At 37.5% G+C, this 26,575-nt stretch overlaps 1 protein-coding gene across 1 annotated transcript in view; it reads right to left on the bottom strand.

Moving 5' to 3' along the window:
* The window catches only part of LOC143851645 (uncharacterized), a 65,037-nt gene that overhangs the window by 13,920 nt on the left and 24,542 nt on the right, over nucleotides 1-26,575 (bottom strand). The window contains exons 11-20 of the mRNA XM_077361157.1: nucleotides 23,065-23,132; nucleotides 22,921-22,989; nucleotides 22,754-22,831; nucleotides 22,583-22,678; nucleotides 15,817-15,887; nucleotides 7,832-7,909; nucleotides 7,597-7,690; nucleotides 7,199-7,297; nucleotides 2,198-2,415; nucleotides 1,985-2,099 (exon numbers count right to left, since the gene is read on the bottom strand). Of these exons, the coding sequence (XP_077217272.1) occupies nucleotides 1,985-2,099; nucleotides 2,198-2,415; nucleotides 7,199-7,297; nucleotides 7,597-7,690; nucleotides 7,832-7,909; nucleotides 15,817-15,887; nucleotides 22,583-22,678; nucleotides 22,754-22,831; nucleotides 22,921-22,989; nucleotides 23,065-23,132 (986 nt within the window). The remainder of the gene's footprint in view (nucleotides 1-1,984; nucleotides 2,100-2,197; nucleotides 2,416-7,198; nucleotides 7,298-7,596; nucleotides 7,691-7,831; nucleotides 7,910-15,816; nucleotides 15,888-22,582; nucleotides 22,679-22,753; nucleotides 22,832-22,920; nucleotides 22,990-23,064; nucleotides 23,133-26,575) is intronic.

Raw genomic sequence — 26,575 nt, 5'->3', positions numbered from 1 at the left:
AGGAGAAAGGAATAGGGGGAATGATTATTAGTTTTTTTCTGTTTTCTTTTTCTGTTTTCCTGGGCTTGGGAGTTTCCTCCCAGGTCCTCATACGTTGTAGTACATAGGGGGACTCATGGTCCCTCTCGTATATAATCCTCGAATGATTTTTTATATATCTTTGTCAATTCTCAAAAAACAACGTTGAAGTGGCCCATGCATGCAGCAGGATCTCGTAAAAATTAACCCAAGTTTCATCCGCACCCTGAACAAAGTTCTGATCCCAAGCTGAAAGAGAGCAGAGAGCAACTGATTCCCACATGCCTCAACCCCCTTGGCCAGAATTTTGGCAACCAGATCCACTGATTCGAACATAAAAAGAACTTCATTTCTTACTAAGGCACAGGGACATGTGAGGGTAAGAATATCCCAAAATCTTTTAGCCCAATGCCAAAGATCATCTAAAGTCCCATTTTTATCCTTCTTCCTACCAACCAAACACGTTTTTAGGATATCAATTCGCACTTCCACTTCCTTACCTGAGACAAGTAATGACGGGATCCCTTCCTCAACAGTTGTTGAGATCACCCGGGAGTCCGGCCACCAAATGCCCTCACCACCAGCGCTAGCCGATGGCTTCTGTGGATGAATGATGGGAGTGGAACCAAGTGTGTGTGTGTGGGGTGCCGGGCGGGGGAGGGGGGTTGTTTTTGTCCTGATAGCACCATCGACACCGATTCCGCCATTTGAAGTTATGGTATTCACAGGATGAGCAAGCCCAATCCCCAGGCCACCTACGCATTTTTGCATTCTTATTCCCTTTATCTTTAGGCATCCCTCCGACTTTTTTTTAGCTTCTCCCTATTCCTCCCCAACTTTTCTTTAGCTTCTCTCTGTTCCTCCCAGTGGTCAACCGCTTTAAGAGCTTTTTGTACCGGTGGAAATTTCAATCAGTTATCTCTATATAACTTCCATTCTCACTTGATTCTCTTCAATTCTACTCCTTGCCCAACTGCGATTTCAAGACTCATATTTTGATAGAAAACTCATAAACCCCATCTCCCAAAATAGAACAACCTAAGAAACCTATTTAGACCTTGGAGTACTAACTTACAATTTCTGACCTCAACTCAGACTACAAGATACTTTCTTAAGTCCTACTAATAGCAATCCAAGTTAAATTCAGAAACAAACGAGCCCCCAAAACTATTTCACATTTTATATTGAGTGCCTAGAAACCTACTTAAACTATAAAAAAAATCAATGTCTCAATAAATTACATTAACATCACTCTCAAATTCCAGACCTGTTATCCAAGAACCACTGCAGAAGTCAACAGTATGGTCACACACTGCCATTCAAAAACAAGAAAAAAAACATTTGAGTCCAAATTTTGCCTGAGTTAGTGAAAAAATGATTCGGCTCAGTTTAACCATTAAGTCTGAATTTTGCCCTACCAAGTAAATCAAAAACTCCTTTTGTTTGTCCGAGTTATTGAACTCCTTTTGCTTGCAAGAGTTAATGAAAAATTGAATCAAATCAATCATTGATTTTCCCCACCAACACCTTTTTACCTTGGCCGAGATCTTGTCCAATAGTCCGAGGTTTTAAACACTCTTCCTGTAAAAGTTAGATAGTGGAAGACTAGTAGAAGAACGTTATAAGGTTAAACCAATTCTAGACAAAAGATGTGCCATCCCTCTCCAAAGGGACAGCACCATCCCTCTCCAAAGGAGGAGGAGGGTTTGGAGTTCCGGCCAAGCTTCTTGCCCCACCAACAGATTTTCACCTCACTTTGCATGCAACATTCAAGAAATAATGACTATGATTATTTCAACATATTCAATCCATCTAAAGGACAGGGTTTGAAATTTCGGTTTGGGTGGTAATTTCGGTTTCGGCAGAAATTTTGGTGTAAATCTTAAAATTTCAGCCGAAATATTTTGGTTTCGGTGTAAATTTCGGCCCAGGATCCATGCTAAATGATAGAAACATAACTACTCACGTTGCGGGATATAATAGTGCGGAGGAAGCGAACAGCAGCGACCACCAGATATTTTTCCTTTCTGCGAGTTAGAAACAAAACTTTCTCTATGATATTATTGAGAAGAAAGTTGCACCTACAGAAAAAAAAAAAAACATGTTATGGAGTCAAACAGCATAACAAATCAAATACATCAGAAAATTATCAACTAGACATTACAAAACGGAAGCTTACTTTATCCTGTAGGGATGGTGATGCACACAGAAACACAACAGTTCACAGATGTTTAATAAAATTTCAGGCTTAGTGACAGCCTGACTTTCAACCGCTCTGCCAGAGCCATCTGATTTACCAATTGTTCGAGCAGTGCCTCTCAGAGGACATGATACTATTAAAACATCTACTAACTGGTCCAAATGCTTTTCATAGAAAATCTCTATTATTGAGTCTCTCTGCAAAAAAAAGGAACAAAGTTGATTACATGCCCTGTTGCATATGCTGTTAACAGAGAAAAGTAAGACAATAATACAGCACATAGAAGAGTGAACGCAGAAATATTCTTATGTGTCAATTCGGTAGTAAAAAAATTTCAACAATTCAGACTCCAAAAAAACAAAAAAAATTAATACAAATGAACAATGAATCAAATAAACTCGGATATATAGCATATACCGTAATTAAAACCTAGATCATGCTATTGGCATAGTCACAAAATATGTCTCCGGAATTTCTCAGGAAGGTTGTATCTCAGAGATACATTAATTTTTACTTGTTAATTTTCAATTTATATCAGGAGAAAAAACTATAAAAATAAATATTTAAAATACATAAAATTATAAAATTTAGGAACAAAATCAGAACAACAAATAATATCATGATATTTTCATGGTAAAAAATAAATATGATATAACTAGATGATTATTAAAAATCTGGGGAAATTTTCGAGATTTTGCCATTTTATCAAAAAAATCATAAAATATCGAAATATTTTTGGAAATATCGGAGATATTTGTGACTATGTTATTAGGTTATGGAACAAGAGAATTTATACGGTGGCCGACCGTCAAGTCCCGTGAAGGTGGTACGTCAGACGTACCACCCTTGATATTTGATCCAACAGCAATGTCTCATTGTAGTGAAGCCCAAGGTTTTAAATTTGGTAAAAACATTTCGTTTTGGTCGAAATATTTCGATTTCGGCTGCTACTGAAACGAAAACCACGTGGTTTCGGAAAAATACAAGATTTTGCCCGAAATTTTGGGATTTCATTCACAACATGTAAGTTTTTAGAAAAATAGTAAAATTTCTATTGAAATATCGACAATACAATAAAACCCTGAGAAAAAATAACTCCACCCGCAGAAAGAGAAAAACAACGAGATTCCTCTAAGTTATTCTTAAAAAGCGACAAAAAATAAAAAGAAAAAGTAGTGGTGAAGAATCTTATCTTGATTTCGGCAATAAATTTGTACCAAAATGTTTGTGATTTTATAATATTTCAACTGAAATTTTGCACCGAAACTGAGATGTTTCTGTTTCGATGATGACCGGAACCGAAATTTAAAACCTTGGTCAAGCCCATGTTCTTGATTGTATCCCTTGTCTACTAATTTGGCTTCAAATCTAAATATGGCCCCATTAGGTCTTTGCTTTAGCTTATAGATCCATTTACAGCTTTAGCTTGTAGATCCATTTACAACCTACCACATTCTTATTTATCGGTATGGTTACAATCACCCATGTGTAATTTAGGTAAAGTGCACCCATTTCTTTTCCACAGCTTTTATCCACCTATCAATATATAATGTACACACATAATGTTTCTACTATGGCAACATGATGTGTTATCCATTACTATGACATAAGGTAGATTATGGAGTTGCAATATGTGTAGCCAGAGGAGTCGAAGCTGCATTAAAAGTAATTGCAGCTCAGGACATCTCCCTCTTAATCTCACAACCAATATTTGGCGCATTATAGAAATGTGATACATTGAATGAAACATGGCAGGAGATTAGTAACTTACAAGAAGAGAGGAACGCAGATATCATTATACCCAACAAAAATTTATGGGGGACCATCCAAGATGCCGTGAAGAATAAAAAGTTAAGATGGGGTAATCATTAGTGTTAACAAGTTTTGGTTAGTTTTTAGAGTGTTATTTAGTCTTTTTAAGTCATAGGGGGTATTAGAGTCTTTTTTCATCAAAATAGCTTAAGTTCTTTGAGTTATGTCTGTTTTAAATAGGTCTCGCACATGTATTATGGGATTTTAAAGTAGGGAGGAAGTTTTTAAGTCATTAGAGGGTATTTTGGACCAAAAGTATTACCTTTTTTAGGGTTTTAGAACTTTTTAGTTCTCTTCTTTTCTTATATATTGTATGCCTCATGACACTTTTCATTTTATTCTGTGTTATACTATGGATGAATGAATGAGGTAGCTAACATGATTCATGAGAGAGTTTAGTGGTGACAAGTTTAGGTATTAGACGAAAGGGAGGAGGAAGAAAACAATAGGGAAACATATCATGGGGATTAGAAAAAACAATAGAAAATAAAGGTGTTAAAAGTAGAAAGATTATATTCCCCTAGAAAAGAGAAAGTGATGAAAGAAGGATAGAAAGATAAACATGGGGAGTAAAAGGTGTGAAAGTGAAGTGATGATATACGGGGGCATCCTACAATTTGACTGGGGGGCTAGGGTTTGGAAATTTTCAAATTATTTTTGTGGGGTTTGGAATTTTTTGCGGGGTTTACGCAAAAATGCACTTACTTCTAAGTTGAGGTGGTAAAATGACCACGTTTTAAGTGACAAAAGGTGACCCTAAAAATTTTAAAAGAAAAGCTATGCACTAACAAGCACCTCCCTTTGAGTGAGGCTTAAGTTAGCAAAGGGATAGAAGGGACTAGAATTTGAGTGAAATCATAGTTGCAACAGTGGGAAGAGAATGCGAGAAGTGATGTGGAAAGCGACAAACGGAAATGATAAGTGAGGGTTTTAAAAACGAGAAACCATAGGAAGCAAATGTGTGGGTTTTAAAAATGAGGAAAGTAAAGAAGTAAAGTGTAGGAAGCATTATGGGAAGTAAACATGAAGCATGTAATAAGCCTCATTATAAGCGAATGGATAACATATAGAAAGAGATAGGCTTACAATAGGTTAGGGAGAACCGGTAAATGTAAGTTAGGGTTACAGGTGGTTAAAGATGACTTCATGTTTGAATAGAATTACAAGACTTAGATGTTAATAGTTTTACTTTTACAAGCTCGATGTTTCATTCATTTAGATTTTAAGATGAGATTTTATTCGAATCTTAAGATGAGATTTTAAGTTTTAAATGCACTCCATTTCTAGATACTCTTTTGGCAATACCAAAAGGGGAAAACACTCTTTTAGGAAAAAAATAATCACCTAAATAGGAAGCATACTCTTATTTAAGAGAAAGAGTTTTGGAAGCACACTTCATTAAAATTGGGAAGCAAGAAGAATTAGCTTCCAATCCAAAATGGGAGCTTTTGGTAACAATGGGAAAGCTATACCAAAGATAAAGAGGAATGGCAAGAAGAAAATTAAAGAAAATAAAAGATCGAGATTTTTTAGGTTTGAGTGGAATGAAACAAGTTATGAGAAGGGACTTAGGGTATGGGTGAAGATAATTTACGAAGAAGAAAGATGTAGATGAGATGAGGATTATAAGTACCTTTGTGAAGAAAGTGAATGCTCTGAATGGGCTCTAATACCATGAAAAACCTACCACTAAAGTATATATATATATATATATATATATATATATATAGAGAGAGAGAGAGAGAGATTTTGTGGAGTCATCTTAACTGGATGAGATTATCTTCATATGGACATAATATCACACAACCAAGATCAATTTGTAAGATTCAAACAGCTGAGAGGTCACAATGACAAAAATACCATTACTATAGAATTTGAGCAGTTCTAACAAAGTGTATGTAAAAGATCCAAAAGGAAAATAAACAAAATTTTTGTGGTCACTAACTTTTCATTGAAAGCCATCACCCCTTTCTCCTCTTTCAGAGATATGCAAAAACTAGAAAAGGCAAGGACCTCTAAATTTGAAATTTCAAAATGCAAGCAGTGCGGCACTCGTAACACTTCAATGTTAGCCCCGAATTAGCCTAACACCAGGTGGCCTAAGTTGGAACACAGTAAGTAGGAAATAGACTCACACAAAGGAAACACGCAAGAGTGAATGGAAGGACGTGCATGCTCTCGAGTAGGAATGCTTGCAAGTTACGAGAATCAGAGGTGATTTGCAAATGAGGAGGTTTCACCTACTTATAAGCTTCCTCGACTTATTTAAACAACATTGATCATGCCACAAAGAAATCATCCAACGGTCAAGGACCAACCTAGAGACTTCTAGACTTCCTAGAACTCTCCCCTCTTGTCTTTAAGAAGGTTCTACAAGAACACTAGAAATTTCTACAATCTCTAAAAATATCTACATGCTTCCAAGTTCCAAGTCTTTTAAGTCTTCTACACAATTATAGACTTCTTGAAGGTTCATTATTTTCCCATGGCCTGCTTGAGCCTCCTTTGGGCTTTTAAAGGAAATCAAGTGAGCCCAATTGTTACCCTGTGACAAAATGTCAAAGGTTACAGTATTGATGATACTTCATCCCACCACAATTGGATGAAATACTAGCTGATAATATCTCCTTAAAAAGCAAAGAGACAAATCAGGCATTACAAACACTATAAACCAAGCTCAGACAAAGTGCAATAATGGTCGTTCTTCCATTAAACGAACTGATTCAGTATTCATACATGACAACGCCCACTTGTTGACCGATGTCTTTTGTGTCAGTTTATAGCCCGAAATGATTAATAGTTGCGTATGACATGTTCAACATACTTCATAAAGTAACTGGATGTAAATCTAGCCGCGAATAGGCAGGTAAAAAGAATCTCAGTGTGCTAATATACCCCATGCATAAGTTATATGTTTCTTCTTTGTTATCTGAAGGCATGGCATCTAACAAAACAAACCATAAAAAAAAGAGCAATCCAGCAAAGACATTGTGCAATTACCTTAAGGCATGGCATATACTATAACAAACCATAAAAATGAGCAATCAAGCAAAGACATTGTGCACTGAGTAAGAACATATTAGAAAAAGTTCATTCCAAGCATAATCATTCAACATGGGAAAGTCGAGAAAGGAAATTATTAATTAAGTAAATTATAATCCAGCGCACCTGTGATCCAGATAATGTGTATGAGTCCAACAAAATGCGGATAATTTCAAGAAACTGGCAATGCATGTCCTCCCCAAAGTCTGTTATCATCCCCTTAACCTGCAAATGGAACTCCGCCAATTAATACATCCATTGATATTAAAAATTCACAACTAACAAGTGTATGCTATTTATAAAAGGCAATGCATCTTGGACTGGATGCAAAGAACTCAGAGAGACAAGCATAACAGTGAAAAGTATGGGAGTGTACACAAGGTAAAACAATTCCAACAGAAAGGCTCAAATTAGTTAGTGACTTGGTGAAAAAATGAAAACAACTGAATTGGAAACTGAGACTAAGGGTGCATATTTACTGCATGTAAATTAAGACATGATAACAGATCCATCAACTTGCATACCAGAAGCCCAAGAAGGGTATTGCCTTCCTGTTGAATGACATATGTCCTAAGAAGGTTCGGATCTTGGTTAAGGAAAAGAATAAGGATGTCTGTCCTGCATTCCCAGTAGATGGCCAGATTATGTTTTTGAGACAATTAAATTGAGAACTAACAAAAGCATAAGTCCCAATGCCAGAAACTTCCAAGCATAAATTTAAAGAAAAATCTAAAAGAATCTGAAAGAAAATTCAATTACCCAGTTAATACAAGCCTTTTATCTTGACTCTGCAATACATCAGTGATGATGTCAAAGATGCCTTCGTTCACAAGATCCCTGTGGGCATATATAATTTTAGAACATGGACAATAAGAGGCCAATGATCAACATATTTGAAGAAATTTTCATCTTTTTAAAGGATTGAAGAAATTTTCATAAATGTGACATTTTGCACAAAATTGAATCTAATACCTTCTCAACAATGTTTCATTTTATTGTTCAAAAAAAAAAATACCTTCCCAACATCATACATCACAAACTGTGATGCCCGAATACAGATATGGATACAAACATGGATAATGGGAGTGGTTATATCAATTGGTATTTTCCATACTCGGACACTGAAAATAGAGAGGTCGTTGCATACCAAGAGAAATGAAATGGACACAAAAAAATAAATAAATAGAAAACTTAACAGTTATAACTTAGAAAATGATTAAGCCATGAATGATTTATAGTTTCCACTAACATTTGTTTCTGAAAGTTATTGGAGTTTCAAATGCAGTAAAATCTAGTTTAAAAACAAGGGTTTTCTTCAATCTACAATTTTATTTTTTTTCAAAAATGGAAGCCAACAAGATTAATAGAAAGGACCGAGATGGTCAAGATACAAAGACAATATGAAGATACAACGACAATAAGAAAATAGAACAGCATGAAAAAGACTACAATAGAAAAGATAGCAGCGGGAGAAAACCAAAGAGAGCTAGAGAATCCTTGAAGACTCATTCTCTAGCTAAACTGTCAGCCACCTGATTAGCATATCGTTGAACATGATTAAACGCAACCTCCATGGGCCTCACCCAATCAAACATCTCATCGAATAACCTATCAAATCTCCAGGGAGCTTTGTGAACACCTTTAAGCCAACTAATAACATTTGATGAGTCTCTTTCTATCACTACATTATCAAGGTTGTTTTTCTTAACCAGCTCCAGACCTTCATATACTTTTCACACCTCTGCCTCTGAAGCGTCAGGCGTCCCAATAGGCCCTGCAAAAGCCCAAAGAACCGCTCAATACTCATTTCTAAGAACTCCCCCAACTCCTGCTGGATCAGGATTCCCCAAGCTCAAAGTTCAGCTTTAAAGAACCCGGCGGAGGGGGCATCCAATTTTGAACCATTTCCTCTCCACATTAACACAAATGTCCTTCCACCTTTCCCAAAGGTGCAAACTCAAACTTGAATAAGGCGAGTGATTTTACCCATGAAATAGTTAAAGCAATCACTTTGAGGAATAAGTATGACGAGTTCTTGGACTTATAGCTTTGAAAACCCTAGCATTTCTTTCCTTCCAAATGACCCATAGAGTGGCAAGGAAAGAAACATACCCGAGAATTTTGCCTCTTCCTATCCACGGGTTAGAGCCCTCCACCCTAGTAGAAAATCTAGAAGAGATTAAAAAAAAACCCAAGATATACGAAATCTACTTATCAACTTGCCCCACATGTCTCTAGCGAACTTGCAATAGATGAATAAGTGACTGACGGATTCCCCCGCCTCTATGCAAAGAGCGCAATGATCAATAATAAGGATCTTCCCTTTTCTATGACTATGTCACAAATATCGGTCTCGGAAATTTATTTTTATTTTTATTTTTTTGGGTTTATATCGGGAAAAATGATAAAAATAAAATTATTTAAAAATATATATAAATATAAAAAATTTAAGAAAAATAATAAATTATAAATATCACGATAATATCAATAAAAATGAAATATCGCTATATTTTTAAAATAACGGGATTATTTTGAGATTTTGTCTTTTTATCAAAATGTCGTGATAAAAACACGATATTTTGAAAATACCAGAGATATTTGTGACATAGTTCTAAGAAAGTCTACCGTTTGGATTCTTTCATTTAGGGTTGCCCATCCAAATGTGCCGACTCTAAGAGGGATCGATATAGTCCACACTCTAGCCTCCCTGGAGGACGCCAGACTAGTCACTAGATGATGATAGAAAGACTTGATTGTGAATTCGCCGGATGTATTCCAGATCCATCTTTTGTCTTTCCCGTCCTCTTTATGTAACCCCCTTCAAGTAATGGTAACTCACGGTCAAAGAAATTCCTTCTGACCTGCGGATTCCAAACTACACAGCCATTACTCCTTTCCATATTTTCCTTTACAAAACTATCCTTGGCCGAAGACACTACAAATAAATCTGACAACATCTCTTTTAGAGGTCTAGCCGAGCACCATACATCATGCCAAAATCGGATTCTGTCACCCGAATACACCCTGAACTTAACTCCAATTGAGAACAGATGATTAAATTTCATAATGTCTCTCCAAATGGTTACTCCTTGGACTATGGAGTTGTCACCTGAAGACTAATTCCCGGAGTAGCACCATACTTACTTTCAATGACCCTCACCAAAAGAGAAGAGGCTTCCTCACCAAATCTCCATAACCATTTATCCAAAAAAGCAATATTTGGTTCCTTAACTCTCTTTATCCCTAAACCTCCACCTTTAATTATCTTGCACACATCCTCCCACTTTACTAATGGAATACCATGTTTGTCGTCAGTACCCCCCATAGGAACTGCATTTGAATTTGCTCAATTCTATACACAACAGCTGATGGGCGTTTAAAAACCGACATTTGGTAAATCGGAATATTGGCCAACTACATTACTATATGAATTCTTTTACATTTCCTCTGTTAAATTTATTTTTATCCATAGTTACCGGAAGCTTCCTTTTTTCTTTTTTTTGAAAAGTGACATATTTCATTAATATTCAGATAGCAATCGGGACCAGGACTCCCAGTGTGCAATACAAAATATTAAAGTGAATTGGAACGGGTATACCCGAGACCAATTCAAAGGTAACCAAAAACCAACAGTTATAGTAGAGTGTAAGCATTCCTATTCTCTAATTTGTAGATTGCATTCTTTACATCTTTCTAGCAAGCGTGTGTAGCTATCACTTGTACCTGTTGAGACTACAACTAACTCCTAACCAGCAACCTGGGAACTCCTAACCAGCACCCTCTTGGACTTTCAAGCTGATTGAAGCATCTGAAACTACCAAAATCTGCCTCCTAAAACTCCAGCACTCCAGAACTAAAAGACTCCCAAAAGGAATAGCAAAGCTAAAATATCCAGACAAGAGACCTTAGCGAAAGAACGAATCTCTCAAGATAAGGCTATGAAAAAGTAATTTATGGATAACAACAAGTCATTCACAATGCTATTTTGACGATAGATTCCTGGGGTAAAGCAAAAGGAATTCATCCTTCAAAGACCTACAATCCCTAATTCTAAAGCTTCAATAAAACCCTCAAATTAGAAGCAAAACAAACTACCACCAAGAGGCACAGTCCAGGCTTAAATTTTCTTAATTAGTTCTTTTTCCTTTCTTCTTCATTTCTGTATCTATTCTTTTTCTGTTCCTCCTCTATATTTATATTTTTCCTCTCTCTTTTTCCTCCTCTTTCTTTCCTCCTAGTTCTTTTTCTCTTTTCCTACCTCTTTTCTGTCTCCTCTTTTTTTCTTTTTTTTTTTCTTTTTTTTCCCCCGGGGCCGGAAGGCCTTTCATTCAGGGTTACTACCATCGGCCCCCTTATCCCCATCATCCTTTCCAACTTCTCTTCGCTCCTTCAGGTCCCTAATAGCCATAGAACGAAAGAAATTTTTAGTGGCTTCCAGATTATCATCAAAACCTATTTTGAAAACATCTCCTATTGCCAGCAGCTCATCCATTTCCTCAGAAGGAACGACTTTATCTTCTTCAGATTCCAGAAAGACCACCAACCTTGAATCCGATTCCTGTCTATCCTCAACCACACCCATCCGATTTCGAACTTCCATACTAACTACCCGCTCCGGAAGCTAAATTCTTTTCCCCTCCCAAATTTAGAGGAAGCATGCTTCCTACACGCTTCCCCTTAATTAAGCGCACAGTACTTGTTTAGCCTTTTAACCAGCGCTTGTCGAGGGAATTGTTTCTAAGCCGACAAAGGCTCTTTTGCTGGGAGGGAAGAGTAAAGTCAAAAAGAAGAGTGATATTGGCACGCACCGAAAAAAGTCTATCTTTGTTTGGTCAGTGCATTAGCGTTAGGTTATTATTATTATTTTCCTAAAAGAGTATTTTCTTCCTTTGATGATGCCGATTAAGTGTATTTAAAACTTAAAATCTCAACTTAAGTTTGAAATAAAACTTATGTCAATCTTTCCCAAAAACATAACATTAAATCTACATGTTTCATTTTTAATAAATTTATTATTTTTTAATAAATTATAGATCCATAAAATTTGTAATTCTAATCAATTGAGTCATCTTTACTGTATGTAACCCTAACTTACATTAACCCTTCCTTCGTAACCTACTATAACCCTATCTATTCCTAGATGCTTCTTGTTTGCTTTTAACGAGGCTTACTATATGTTTTATGTTGACTTTTGATGACGCTTCCCACAATACTTAGAAATTTTCACTTGTCACATTTTCTCTTTCTAGATTCCTCACTTCCCGCTCCCACTTGCTTCCCCTTTGGCAAATATGGTTTTATCCCATGATATTCCAATTTTGAAAATCTAAAATTACTAAAAAGATGGTTAGCTTACAGGAATGTTAATAGTTATAGTAATATCCAACTAAGGTTTCATAGTTGGCAAATATGGTTCCAAGGGTAAAAATCCTTCCAAGATTCAAATTTGTCTCTGCCCTTGACTTGTGGCATGGTTGGAGGGAGGTGTGCGAAAGTTCAGAGTCAAAGGCTTCGGTAGTGCAGAATTGGGAGCCTCTGCCTGAAGGATTACTAAAGCTCAATGTTGATGGATCAAACGTCGGTAATCCAGGTCCGGCAGGTATTGGGGGAGTTCTTAGAGATGAAGGGGGTGATGTGAATTGGGCTTTTGCAGGCCCAGTCGGGGTGGCAGATTCAAATGAAGTGGAGGTATGCGCAGTCCACCAAGGAATTAAGCTTCTACAGGGGGTGAACCTGGATCAAGTGATGATTGAAGGGGACTCCCTTAACGTTATTCGTAGGATGAGCAGATTCCATGTTTTCCCTTGGAGAATTGCGGAGTTTTTTTGACGAAATCAAGGACATTGTGGGTCATTCATCCATTTCATTTCATCACGTAAGGAGATCGACGAATGGGGTGGCGGATAGGCTTGCTAGGGAAGGGGTACAAATGGAGTCCCTTTGGCAGTTTGATTTCTTACCTCCTTGACCTATTATGGTCTTGGAGTCTTTCTCCCCATTTTATTCTTGTATTTCTGTCCATCTTTTTGTATCTCCTTGTTTGTTGTATTCGACCATCTCGGTCCTTTCTTTAATGAATTTTCCTCCATTGCCATTCAAAAAAAAAGTTATAGTAATATCCAACATAACAAGATACAAGGATTTACCTTTTTATAATTTTGTATTTTTCATTATATGAATATCAATATGACTATTCTAGACATATTGTGAGAACAATTGGATATGGTGTATGTTGTGTCTATGACACATTCCATACCTCTTCATGTTATCATATCGGCACTGGTACTCGAGGCTGCTACAAGTATCCAGCTGCCATACTTCACAAGTAATAAACTCCAAAATCCAAAGATTAGTTCTTGAAATGACAAGGCTAGATCTCCGGGATAGACTTTCTTTAGCATCAATAAAGATGATAAAAAAAAGTCAGCGACCTTCCAGGCCTTGGGAAGAAAGGAGTTAGGAGGCATCTCAGCATAAGGATTGTGGCAGTGAGATATTGATTTCATTGCATCCTATTCTTGATCTTAGCCGAAAGGACAACAAAGGTATAAACTGCATCCTACTCTCAAGGCAATATAGCTTAAAATACATGGTATCTCTTTGGGAGACGTGTGGCGGGCCTATATTGGAGGGTGCTTAGGGATAGTGGTAAGGGTGTCAATTTTGGCTCGGGCTCGGAAGCTCGCTAGAGCTCGGCTCGAGCTCGGCTCGAATCCTTAACGAGCCGAGCCGAGCCCGAGTTAGGCCAGGCTCGGCTCGGCTCGTTAAGGCTCGTTAAGAATTTAATATATTTAAATATATATATTATATATTAATATATACACTAAAAGGGTTGTCTAGTGAGTGAAAGGGGGAGGCAAAATATGTCACTTCTTTTTTGGACCCCATTTGTTACTTGGACCACCCCCCTAGTGTAAAAAGAGTAATAAAAAAACACTAGATAGGGCTGTCAAGGGAAAATGAGGGGTGTAAAATTAATATAATTCAAGCTCGATAAGGCTCGCGAGCCGCTCGCGAGCCTGACCGAGCCGACCCGAGCCGAGCCGACCCGAGCCTGGCTTTTGAGCTTAACAAGCCGAGTCGAGCCTGGCCAAGCTCGGCTCGGCTCGTTTACACCCCTAGATAGTGGAGACGTAATCTTTCAACATCGAACAAAATTGACAGAGTATTCAGTGGTGGATAGCCACTCTCTGTTGTACCTCCCGGTGACTTGTGCTCGATTTACCAAGGGTTCAAATTTCGGTTTCGGTCGCCACGGAAACGGAAACGTTTTGGTTTCGGTTGGAAATTTTGGTGGAAATCTTGTCAAAAATATAGGAAACATATGCAAATGATAGAATGAAACTTAATAAGCACAAATAAACATTTAGAAACAAATCACATAAGCAAGAAAACCGTCCGCAATGGTTTAAAAGCATTGAACACCTAGGGGCATGCATTGTCGCACAAGTCTAATAATTTAATTTATACCAAATTTCACATGCAATTCATACAAATATTTATACATAATGCATGCATCACATTTTATATGACATTCATATAAATATAATTATGTAATACATATTGATATAGTATACCACTATTACACTAATGATTTTGGTTTATGCATTTAGGTCATTTCGGTTTCGATTTTGGTAGGTAAGCTCAATGTCATTTGCATCATGAGATTTAAATCCGATAGGCGCATCCCAAAATGGTCATTTGGTGAGTTCTCAATGAAGTCCATGTATTCGAAGATGTTGTCAAGAGGTTCTCGAGATTTTCCTTCTTTCAGGTTGTGGTCTATTCTTTCTACATCCCAGATGATCGACTTTTGATGGAGTACCTGTTTGGGCAAAATTCTAACATTGGATCACCTCATCCATCCTAGGTGTGCTGCGTGCAATTGTCAACCATTGCTCCTTTTTTTTTGAAATGGAAAAAAAAAAAAATTTGAAATGGAAAAGGGCAAAACCAACCATTGCTCCTTGTGCTATGTCGATGCGAATTTTGGGGATTATCTTCTCATCCATTGCATGGAGGCTAGGTCCTTGTGGAACTTTACTTCTCTCTGTTTGGCGTCACATTGGTTATGCCTAGATAGTAGGCGGATCTCTTGGAGGCATGGACTTTATTTATGATTCGTTTGGGAGAAAATTGTTGTGGAGTTTCTGCTTCCCCGGCATTTTTCGTCGTTATGGAAGGAGAGGATTTTCTTCAATGGTAGGATTAATCCCATGTTCATGATAAAAAAAAGGAATGTTCAACCTTGGCCTCTGAGGTCTTTGAGCGAGTTTCATGCTCCTACCTAAGGCACGAATTTTTGGAGATCGAGATATGTAAGTAAAGAGGTCCTTCCCCTTGATGGGCCCCCTGCCATCGAGTACTACCAAGTTGATTTTTTAGGGTTCTGACATTGGCGACCCAGGCCAACTGGATTTGGGAGAATCTTTACGGGGCATGAAGGGGTTATCAAACCTGCCTTCTTGGGGTCCCGGGCCCGATTGGGAGAATCCTTACGATGTATGAAGGGGTGAACAAAATATGTCATGTTCTTGGGAAAGCAAATTAATTATGTATTGGCCCTTGCCCGAATTTTCACCCTTTAAAGCAAGGTAAGAGTCAAAATTTTCACATATAGCCATAACAAATTCTAAAGATCGGTTTCTTTTTCTTTTTTGGAAGGGTTCTAAAGATCAGTTTCTATGTACTGATAACCAAAAACTACATCAAAGCCAAATCAGGTAACTACAATAATCACATACCGAAATAGTCGCAATTGCTGGACCAACTGCAGGCTCTTGGTTAAACTGCAGAACTCTTGCAAAAATAAAACCTGTTTGAGAAAAGGTTTGTACAGAATCAGTTCTCAAAAAAATACCAGATAAAGAATAAATAAATCACCAAAAGAAACACTTATTCAACTATTGGGGGAATGAAAAAACTTATTAGTAAAAAACTGCTCCACAAATAATTCTAAATCTTATAAGATTACATTCTTTTGCAACGTAACTACAATTATTTTATAATTTTGCATATAAGCAGCTTCAATATTTGTCCACATCATCTTGAGTGCAACTTGCAAATTTGCAGGTTTATAAGTTTTTACAAATATCTTGTACATGTGAAAGTGCAAACGCTTACCTGTTTTTGTTTCATCGATTAATGAAAAAAAATTATTGAAGCAAAACAAGATGCAAGGATGGGACTACATGCCAGGAAAGAAAAGAAATATATAAAAAAAATCATGTAGTGCTAACTAGGGGTGCAACTCGGGCGAGTCGGGTTCAGGTTGAGGCCAACCCGAACCAAACCCGAGCAACCATTTACTCAACCCGAACCCGACCCGACCCGAGTTCCAACCCGACCCGACCCAAGCAGCCCTTTTTGCCAACCCGAACCCGATCCAACCCGAGTTCAACCCGAGATTTTAAGCTTAAAGACTAAAAAAATTATTAAAAAATTCGGGTTGAACTCGGGTCGGGTTGCCCAAGCCCTCAACCCGAACCCGAACTCAACCCGGGTTGAGAAAACCCAACCCAAACCCGACTTGAACTCAACCCAACCCGAGTTTTTTCCGGGTTGAACCCGCCGGGTTCGGGTTGAGCCCGCCCAAGTTGCAACCCTTACTGCTAACCTATACTACAATGGAAACAAACCTCCAATAGTCAATATATCCCTTTCCACACCCTCTAGCTACACCATCCACCAATTCATTGCCGATCTTTGAATATTATAAAATAATGAACGGATTTCCTGAATGATGTGAAATATTTCCAAAATGAATTTCACTAATATCAACAGCCCCGGAAAGTCTCTTAAATTCTTATCCACCCAATCACATTCTTTGAATCCCAGTCAACAACCAACAAATTGCGCAGTTCCTCCCTGAAGATGAAAAGATCATCGAGGAGGACTCTTGAGTCCATTTCAATTGAATCGGTTTCCAACTGGCCCATAGTAAGATTATATTAATTTCACTAGAATCTCTAAATACTCTACCTACTCCATCTAAACAAAACTACCATGAGGGCTCCCATCGGGCACTATCCAGGCTCCAATCTTGATGTAGGTACATTACTCATGGCAACCACCTTTCAACTTATACGAATATTCTCAGCTAAGAATCCCCAGAAGATCTACGGCATACTAGCCCATCATATAATGAAAATTTTCATAAATCATTAGTCTTCTATCAGACAGAGTTATGCTTAAAAACCCTCTCATTTTGCCACTCTACAAATAATTTTACCCTTGTTTCCAAAAGGGCCCACTCTCTAATAAAAAGAATGCCCTATAGATCTAGAGCAGACTCGTGTGGTACCAAAACATGATGGATTTCGCCCCTCCAATCATAAAGGCTATGACGATGTAATAAAGGGCTGGTAAAGTCATCCACTAATAACCTAAGAAGCGGTGATAAACATCTCCAACATGAGCAAGAGGGGATAAATGATCCTTCACTGACAAGCGAAGAATAGAGAAAAGTTTTAACTGAGCACCTCGGGGTCCTACTATCCGAATTCGCTAATCAAGATCAAAAGAAAGAATGTGCACTTCTTCTAACAGTATACGAAAGGAAATGAAGATGCATAGTCCACATATTTAAGATTTCTCCTATAAAGAAGAGACCAAACAATCTTACCCTTCCACTCCTAACAATATTTTACACTCACCCCTCTAAGAGAAAGTAAACGGTAAAGGTTTGAAAAAAGTATGGCATAAATGCAACTTCCCTAACCAAAGGTCTTTGCAAAAACTAATGCCCCGGCCCTTCCCCACACCCACTCTAAACCTAATCCTAGTAATGATTCTAAAGAACAAATGGACCACCATAACAAGACCTTTCCTAAAAGGGTACCTACTTCCTACACTGCCTTCCACCCCATCCTACCTCCTATTAATCCTAATCGATTATGTGCTATCAGGCATTTTTTCCTTGTCCAAACCTACATAACCATTTCCCCAAAGTGTGTTATTATTCTTCATCTTGATATCCCAAATTTTCATCCCTCCCTTAGTTTTGGTTGAGACATCCTTCTACTCAATCGAGTGATTTAGTTTCTTAGTTTTCTCCTCGCCCCATATGAAATATATATAGAGTTTTTCCAATTTCAAGATGATTTTTCTAAGAAATTTAAATAATGAAACTAAATAATCCTCCTCCCAATCAAAAGTAGCTTTTATTTGTTTACTATGAATTTGTCTTTCGTTCATCAACTATTACTTAAATTATGATTTTTTTTTTTAATGACAGCCAATTTTATTTCAAAATCAAACTAAAGGACCGAGATGGTCAAACTACAAACAAGGAAGAAAAAGAAGAGTCTACTAAACACAAATACAAATGAAAATCAAGGAGATAAAGAGTCAAAACAAAGCTAAAGACTCCGTAGACACTCCTTCTCTAGCTAAGGCCAAGGTTTTAAGTTTCGGTTTCGGGGTTAATTTCGGACCCCACAGAAACTGAAATTTCAGCCGAAATTTGGTAATGGGGTGCGAAATTTCGAGTTTTTGGACCGAAAATTCGGTTGAAATTTGGTAAAGGATTTAAAAATTAATTTTTTAATTGGAATTTTGGCGAAATTACCAAAATTTCTACCGAAATAAGTTACATTTCGAGGATTTCGGATTTCGCCCATTTCGATTTCGGTCTTGGGCGAAATCCGAAATTTCGGATTTCGGCCAAAATTTAAAACCTTGGCTAAGGCATCCGCCACCGAATTGGCGGAACGACGAACATGATGAAACACCACTAATGAGGAGTGCACCCAATCAAACATCTCATCGAAAAGCCTATCAAATCTCCAAGGATGACACTGCAAAATTTTGAGCCAACAGATGGCATTCAAGGAATCCTCTTCCACGACCACATTATTAGCCTGATCTCTCACCAAAAGTTTCAAGCCTCGGTAAACTGCACACACTTCTGCCACAGTTGCATCCGCTTCCCAATGGGTCCCGCAAAGGTCCATAAAACTACCCCAAGCTCATTCCTCAAGACTCCACCAAGGCACCAATCCCTGCTGGCCCAGGATTTCCTCAAGACTCCCACCATCAAAATTCAACTTCACAAAGCCTGGAGGACGGCGATCCCACTCTTCACTAGTTTTTCTGCATATATTCCACGCTATAACAGACTTCTCTCCAACCTTCCCAAAGGTCATAGCCGGATAAAAATTTAAAGCTTGGGAGTGATTTTACCCATGAGATCGTCAAAGCTATCACTATAATGAAAGTGAAATTTGGTCTTCTTTTTTTTAAAGATGACGAAATTTCATTAACACTCTAAAATTACATTGGGGACCAGGAGTCCCTCCTGCCATTACATACAAACAGACAAAGCTGGCCAGGACATGCCCTAAGCCAGAAAGTCGAACAAAAACAACAGAAATCAAGACCCTTTCTTCCTGCACCAGACCTTACACTACACCCAGACCAAAAACTCAATTCCCTTCCAAAACCCACATCACCCAAGCATCTCCAAGTGTCAATAGGAATACCATCAGGCCCCATAGCCTTACCTATTTTCATATTTTCGTTGCTACACTTACCTCTGATGTTCGGATTCTACGAACAAACCTCTGGTTGGTATCATCAAAACTGTTATCAAGTTCTCCCAAATTCGCTACGGGTTCCCCATTAAACAACTTATCGAAGTAACTTTTCCACCTCTCTTTAACGCATTTTATATATTTCAAGTCATTGCTCTTACTTTCTCTCATCTTAGTAAGCTTGTAAACATCTTTTTCAACCTCTTTCGTCCCTAACCTGTGGTACAAATCCTCATAGGCCTTGCCTCTAGCTTCCCTACCTGCCTTTTGAGCTTCTTTTTTAGCCAATTTATACTTCTCAATGTTTTCCTCATTTCTACACTTATGCAAACATTTATAACACTCCCTTTTAGACATAATCGCATTTTGGATCTCCTCATTCCACCACCACGTATCTTTAGACGGCGGCCTACTTCCTCTAGATTCTCCAAGTACCTCTCTAGCCACTTTTCTGATATAACTAGACATCACATTCCACATAATATTAGTCCCTTCGTCACGACTCAAAGGTCCTTCTTTAAGCAGTCTATCCTTAAACATATTTAATTTTTTTCCCTTTGAGATCCCACCACCTGGTCATTGGATGTCTAACATCTCTATCTTCTCTCTTCCAACGTTTAATGCATATATCCAACACCACCAGCCTATGTTGGGTGACTAAACACTCCCCGGGTATGACTTTACAATCTTCACATGCAGCTATGTCCTCTCTTCTAGTGAGGATAAAATCTATCTGGCTACAGTTGGTGCCACTGCTAAAGGTTATCAAGTGTGAATCTCTTTTCTTAAAAAAAGTATTTGTTAACATCAAATCATATGCCACTGCAAACTACAAAATACCTTCTCTTGCCTCATTCCTATTGTCAAAACCCAGTCCTCCATGAACCCTCTCAAAACCTCCACTAGTTCTTCCCACATGCCCGTTTAAATCCCCTCCTATATATAACTTCTCTCCATGTGGTATTCCTTGGACTACTTCATCCATATCCTCCTAAAATTGCCTCTTGACAGAATCATTTAATCCTATTTGAGGGGCATACGCAGTAATAACATTAATCGTCTCTTTACCTCATATTAATTTAATTAGAATAATTCTATCACCCTTCCTTTTAACATCTACAACCTCATTTATTAGGCTCTTATCTATTATAATCACTACACCATTTTTATTCCTCTCTTTCCCTGTATACCAAATCTTGAATCCCGTATTTTCTATTTCTCTAGATTTTTCTCCTACCAATTTAGTCTCCTGAAGGCAAGCTATATTAACTCTCCTTCTACTCAACGTATCAACTAATTCTCTCAGCTGACCTATTAGTGAACCTATGTTCCAACTGGCTAAACGAAACCTACTCTCTTGGACTAGCTTCCTTACCCCCACACCCGTCCAATAAAGTGCGAGGACCCTTGCTCATTTTTCACCACACCCGGGCGCCGATGTGGAGAGTCACTAAGGGAGTAACAGCCCAGGACTAGCGCCCCCCCCCCCCCCAACCCCTTCCCCGGCGGGTGCAAGGAACCTTGCTCATTTAACATTACATCCGGGAGCCGATGCAGCACGTCGCTAAGAGGGTTATGCCCCAACGAATTTTCTATAGAATACAAACAATTTATTTTTTTGAAAGGCAAGAAGGCAAACAAAATAACGTTCAGGCGATGCAATAAAGATGATCTTTAGGGTTAGGTGCGTGACGTTGTGCTTCATTGTGTTTAGTTAGTACCCAACGAAACAGAGCAAAACACCTTGCTCTGGACAAAATCACATTGATAATCTGGAAAACTCTAAATTTGTAATTTGTTTCAAATTTTCCAATTTTAATCCCATTTCTTGACTTCGACTGTTTGAAGGACATTTGATATCTTTTAACCCTCTCGAATGAATGTGAGAGTTAAAAACACATCATGACTTATTACTTTTGCAAAACACATATTTTCTCAAAAACCCTACTGAAGCTTGAAAACAAAGATCTCTGGTCATTTTCTTGTGCAATCTCTTCCTCCATCACATTCTACACCAAGGAGAACTTTCAATAATTTAAAACTTGATTTTTTTTAATGGTAAATTTAAAATTTAATTTATGCTGTTAATATTTATAGTTGGTGTTTGCTGTGATGGATGGTGATTTTTTTTTTTAAATGGTGATGTGTGGTGAATTTTATTGATATTTTTCACCAAATTTGATATTAGTTAGTCCAATTTAGAGCCAACTGCATGCCTACGGTAGATGTTTTAAGTTGAAAAATATGTTAAATATGGCAGTTGTAATGGTTTCTAAAATTGTTCTAAATATTTGGTATTTGTTTTGACCTTTTTTAATATTAAATTAAAAAAAAAAAATCGATCATAAGTCCGGAAAATCTTTTACGAGAACATCGGACAAAGCATCAGTATACTTCGTTCCAACGAGAAAATTTAAACGTGTATCGAAACAGAACTAAAAACAGAGGGAGCACTCTTCTAATAGTGAACGAGGTCAATTTGGATTGAATGGCAAGGAGAAGAGTTCTTGGCACAAATGTTGACTACGTTAAAGAATGAACAAAAGGCATTTGAGATCCACTCTCAAAGAAATATCTGAATTTCAAAGAACCATTTGCAAAACCATGCTTAAATGCCACATAGAAAGATCATTGTCCTCTTAGATGACACCAAAAGGGAGAAGCCAATATGCCTCGTGAATGATATTCAAAAGTATAGCCAAGTCTGGTGACATGTAGTGATGATGTAGCAATGCCATGATACATCAAATTCCTCCCCTCTAATTTGGAGCACGATAAGGGATTTGACAGGATTTGATGCAAAAGGAAGAACCGCATGCAAGCAATAATAAAGACAATTAATAAGTATTATTCCAGCACATGGTGGCACATTATTTGTGGTTCCAGTCCAAAACCAAATGATGCAACAATGACAAGACGTAGCCAAAGCTTAGAGACTTGAGACATGAAGATAACTACAAGTCTATCACAAAATTACCAAATTCCTCTTTGATTCTGCCGAAGTGGTGGAAGATTTCATCCTTGCAAACAGTTCTTGAATAAAAGTACTATCATCCTTCAACGAAGAAACAACCTACAATAAAATAGCATATTAAATTAAAATATGATAAAAATAAAATCAATCAAGAATTGAAGTTGAGAATCTTACAACGGCATTGTTTCCATGAATTATGGAATTGAGATTTGCAACCGTTGCATCGTCCAGTACTCGTGGTAAAATGACATCCTACGAGGAGGGTGAATATACTAAGAACACCAACACAAGAAATAGATAATAATCGTATCACCCAAAAGTCCAAATAAAATCTTCCAAACCTTTATATAACTAACTCTGTATGTTTGATGAATCTTTGACAATACTATGGGATCCTTAATGGGGATGGCCTACAAAAAGATAAGCACAATATGTCACTTGGTGAGAATCACCTCACAATAAGGAGAAAAAATATAATAGACTACCTCCTTAAAAACCACATGCTCTTTTAGGAAAGCACGATGTTGGTGGACTTGAGAAACCTCGGGATCATCTGTAGAGCATTAGATATTGATAAAAGCAGAAAATGTTAGCATCATATTTTTTGTTTGGCATCATAATAAATACCACAAAAATAGCAACAATTATTGCTGCCATTAAAAAAAAGCAACCATTATATTTCCATCCCATGATATAAATCACAAGAAAAGTAAGTAACTTAACTGCTGCATATACGTACAGATTCAATGCAAAATAGTTATGGTGTGTTCATTTCTTGGGAACAGATTGAGGTTCATTAGGCTGAACAAAAAATGACAGAACAAATAATAGAGATAAAGAATTTATCCTTCATGAGAGAAAAACAAATAAAAGAAACGCCATCCATGCCAATGTCAACAACACCATCACTTCATTATGAATGTCAAAAGTCCAAGTACAGCTAACATGAGAAAGAATTAACAGAAGCTTGAGAGGTGTAAAAACTGACACAAGGATGAAAACTGAACACCAAGTAATCCACCTTCTAATCATATCACCAGAGGATCAAATCATAGCAGAAATTTAACTGTCTAGACTCACTTTTGGGGTTCACAAGTGTCGCATGAGGCTGACAACTACAGGGTCCTCACCACAATGTGTAAGATCATTCGATATAATACACAGAAGGACGAGGTATGCCTCTCCAAATTAGAAAAACACAATCCCAACTCATGCCAAAAGGTAAACTGTTAGAAGTTACGTAATTATCAGATCAACCCACTATTTCCAATAAATTCAAATACAAGAAAATTAGAAAAAGTAGCTCTGAACCGGTGAAGACAAAGATGGACCATGAAGAAGTGGCGAATCAGAATGCAACTAGACATAGTAAACAAACTCAAATGCAGTGAACTGACAATGAGAGAGACTTTGCATATAAGACTATCAGAGAAAATATGCAAAATAGAGAATATCTATGAAGCATTTCTTTTTCATAGAATGTAGCAAGGATTAGAGTAATATTATTGGTATTATTAAAAGAAATAAATCACATAAAACGAACCAAAAACAAAGGCATTGTAAGTGGCTCCAAAAAACAAAGGTGCTCACTTCCCCTAAATAGTTCATATTCACTCCCAAATCACATTACAAAATGCATGTTTTTCTCGACTCTTGAGATTGGGATTATCATTTTCTAACCAAGAAGTGTCCTTTCTTCAATTCAAAGATAGTTTTCTAATCAATAGATTTTAAACAAGATTTTAAATTCCTGTTTTGGTTTCGGTATTAGTAGCAACAAAAATGGAAATGTTTCGTCTTCGTCTTTGGTTGAAAATTTCCGTGGAAATACTGTAAAATCACATAAACGTATACAAACATATGCAAATGATAAAATTTTAAGATGAAACTTTAAGAAATGTAAGAATAAGCACAAATATAATCTTAGAAATCATCACATAAACAAGACAATCATCTATAATGGTTTAACAACATCGAATACCTAATGACTGCATGGTCACGCAGGTCTCATAATTCAATACATACAACATTTTGTATGTATTTCATATAAACATGTATACATAATACATATACCACATTTTACATGCAATTCATATAAATATAATTATGTGACACATTGCAAGCGTTGGCATGAACATGTCGCCATAGTTTCTCACAATCAAAAGTTGCTTTCGAATATCCACAAATCACACTAACGGAAATCCCAATGCCTATGAAAGTCATTCCTTCATAAAGTTGGAGTATCTAAGTATTTGATAAGGATTGTAGGATGAAGATACATATACACTTGATCTTACACTATTGCACTTTTTTTTTTCTTTTTTTCTTTTTTGATGCCATGGAGAAGGCCTATTCATGGGAACTGAACTGGATTCTTTAATTCTGAACTAGGATACATTGTATTGAAAGCTTTTGCCTTTTTTTTTAAATGGTTGCAAATTCCATTCAAGAAAAAGAGAAGACCGAAATGGTCAACCGAAGAGTACAGAAAGAAGATGGAAGAAAACATTAAAAAAAAAAAGCTACAAAATAAAGACAGAGATCAAGGGGGAAGGAAATCAAACATCTCCAACTCCTGCTTCCCCACACCTTCCCTCGCAAGTCCATCTGCCACACCATTAGCGGACCTTCTGATATGTTTAAAAATGATAGAAAACCCTTCCACCCAGTCTTGGATCTCGTCGAAGAACTCCGCAAATCTCCATGGACGGACACTCGATTCACTGAGCCACCGAATAACATTCCTGGAGTCTCCCTCAACTATCACTTGATCCATCCAGTCTTTATTCAAATACTTTATACCCTGATGAACGGCTCTAACCTCTGCCGCATTTGCGTCTGCAATCCCAAGGGGCCCAGAAAAGGACCAAAAGACAACACCACTAGAGTCTATAGAACACCACACATACCTGTTGGGCCGGGGTTCCCCATGCTAGAACCATCAAAGTTTAGCTTAAGCATCCCTTCCGCTAGAGCCTCCCGATCCTGAACAATCAAAGGGCACCTCTCCATGCTAAAGCACACTTCCCTCCAACCCTCCCATAGATCGAAGGACGAAACGAACATAAAAGAGGGGATAACTCTTACCCAAGCAATAGTTGTTGCAATCACTTAAATAAATAAGAAATGAGGAGACTTGGCAACACCTTCAAAGACTAAAATTTCTTTCTTTCTAAAGGAACCAAAAGGTAGCTAAGAGCGAAACGTTCCACAACATTTTTCCCTTTTCCTACCTAGGAACCAGCGACCACCCTTCCAGAAGATCTACAAGCTTGGATGGACATACCCGATAAATTCCAAACCTGGCTAGAATACCGCTCCAAACCTTTCTGGCTACCTTACAGTGAATTTCGGTTAAAAATTCGGATTCTTCAAGAAAAAAATTACCAAATTTCAGCCGAAATTTAGATTTCTGCCAAGGCCGAAACCGATACAGAAACCGAAATTTTGAAACCTTGGGACGAACTAGGTTTGAGAAAAGCCAATCCTCATGCCTACCGATATGTTGAGCTGGATTCACAAAGGAATGCACACATTAATAATATGATATTGAAAATATTTTGAATATTATTAGTTTGAAGGTTGTCTCTTTCTTGGGTGCCTATTTCCCTTGTGACTTGATCCGCCAATTTGACCTTTTCACGCAAGACCTTCCCTCCCTCTTTCTTGCTTGTAGGGCATGGATTTGACAATTGACAAGTCAGATCTTGGCTCGGTATGAAGTCTAGGAATAATTTCGAGATAAAAATGCCCATGTGCAGCACAAGATAACATTACTAAAATTCTAAATCCTCATCTCCCTACAATTACAAAGTTAGGCAGGGTACGTAAGGTTGAAATGTACCCATAAAGAACTATTAATGGTCAAGGGACACCAAGTGTATATACTGCACTACGCGAAAATGTAGAAGGAATGGTAACAATCATTTCCACCCTCCTATCTGTAGAAAGACCAAGCACAGTGACAAGTACTACCCCAGTTCAGATCAGCCACCA

The sequence above is a fragment of the Tasmannia lanceolata genome, unplaced genomic scaffold (genome assembly GCF_043159265.1).
Source record: "Tasmannia lanceolata isolate RefF3 unplaced genomic scaffold, GAP_Taslan_0.1 ptg000002l, whole genome shotgun sequence".
Lineage (NCBI taxonomy): Eukaryota > Viridiplantae > Streptophyta > Magnoliopsida > Canellales > Winteraceae > Tasmannia > Tasmannia lanceolata.
Note: the sequence above shows the minus strand (reverse complement) of the source record. Positions and strands in the feature narration are given on the sequence as shown.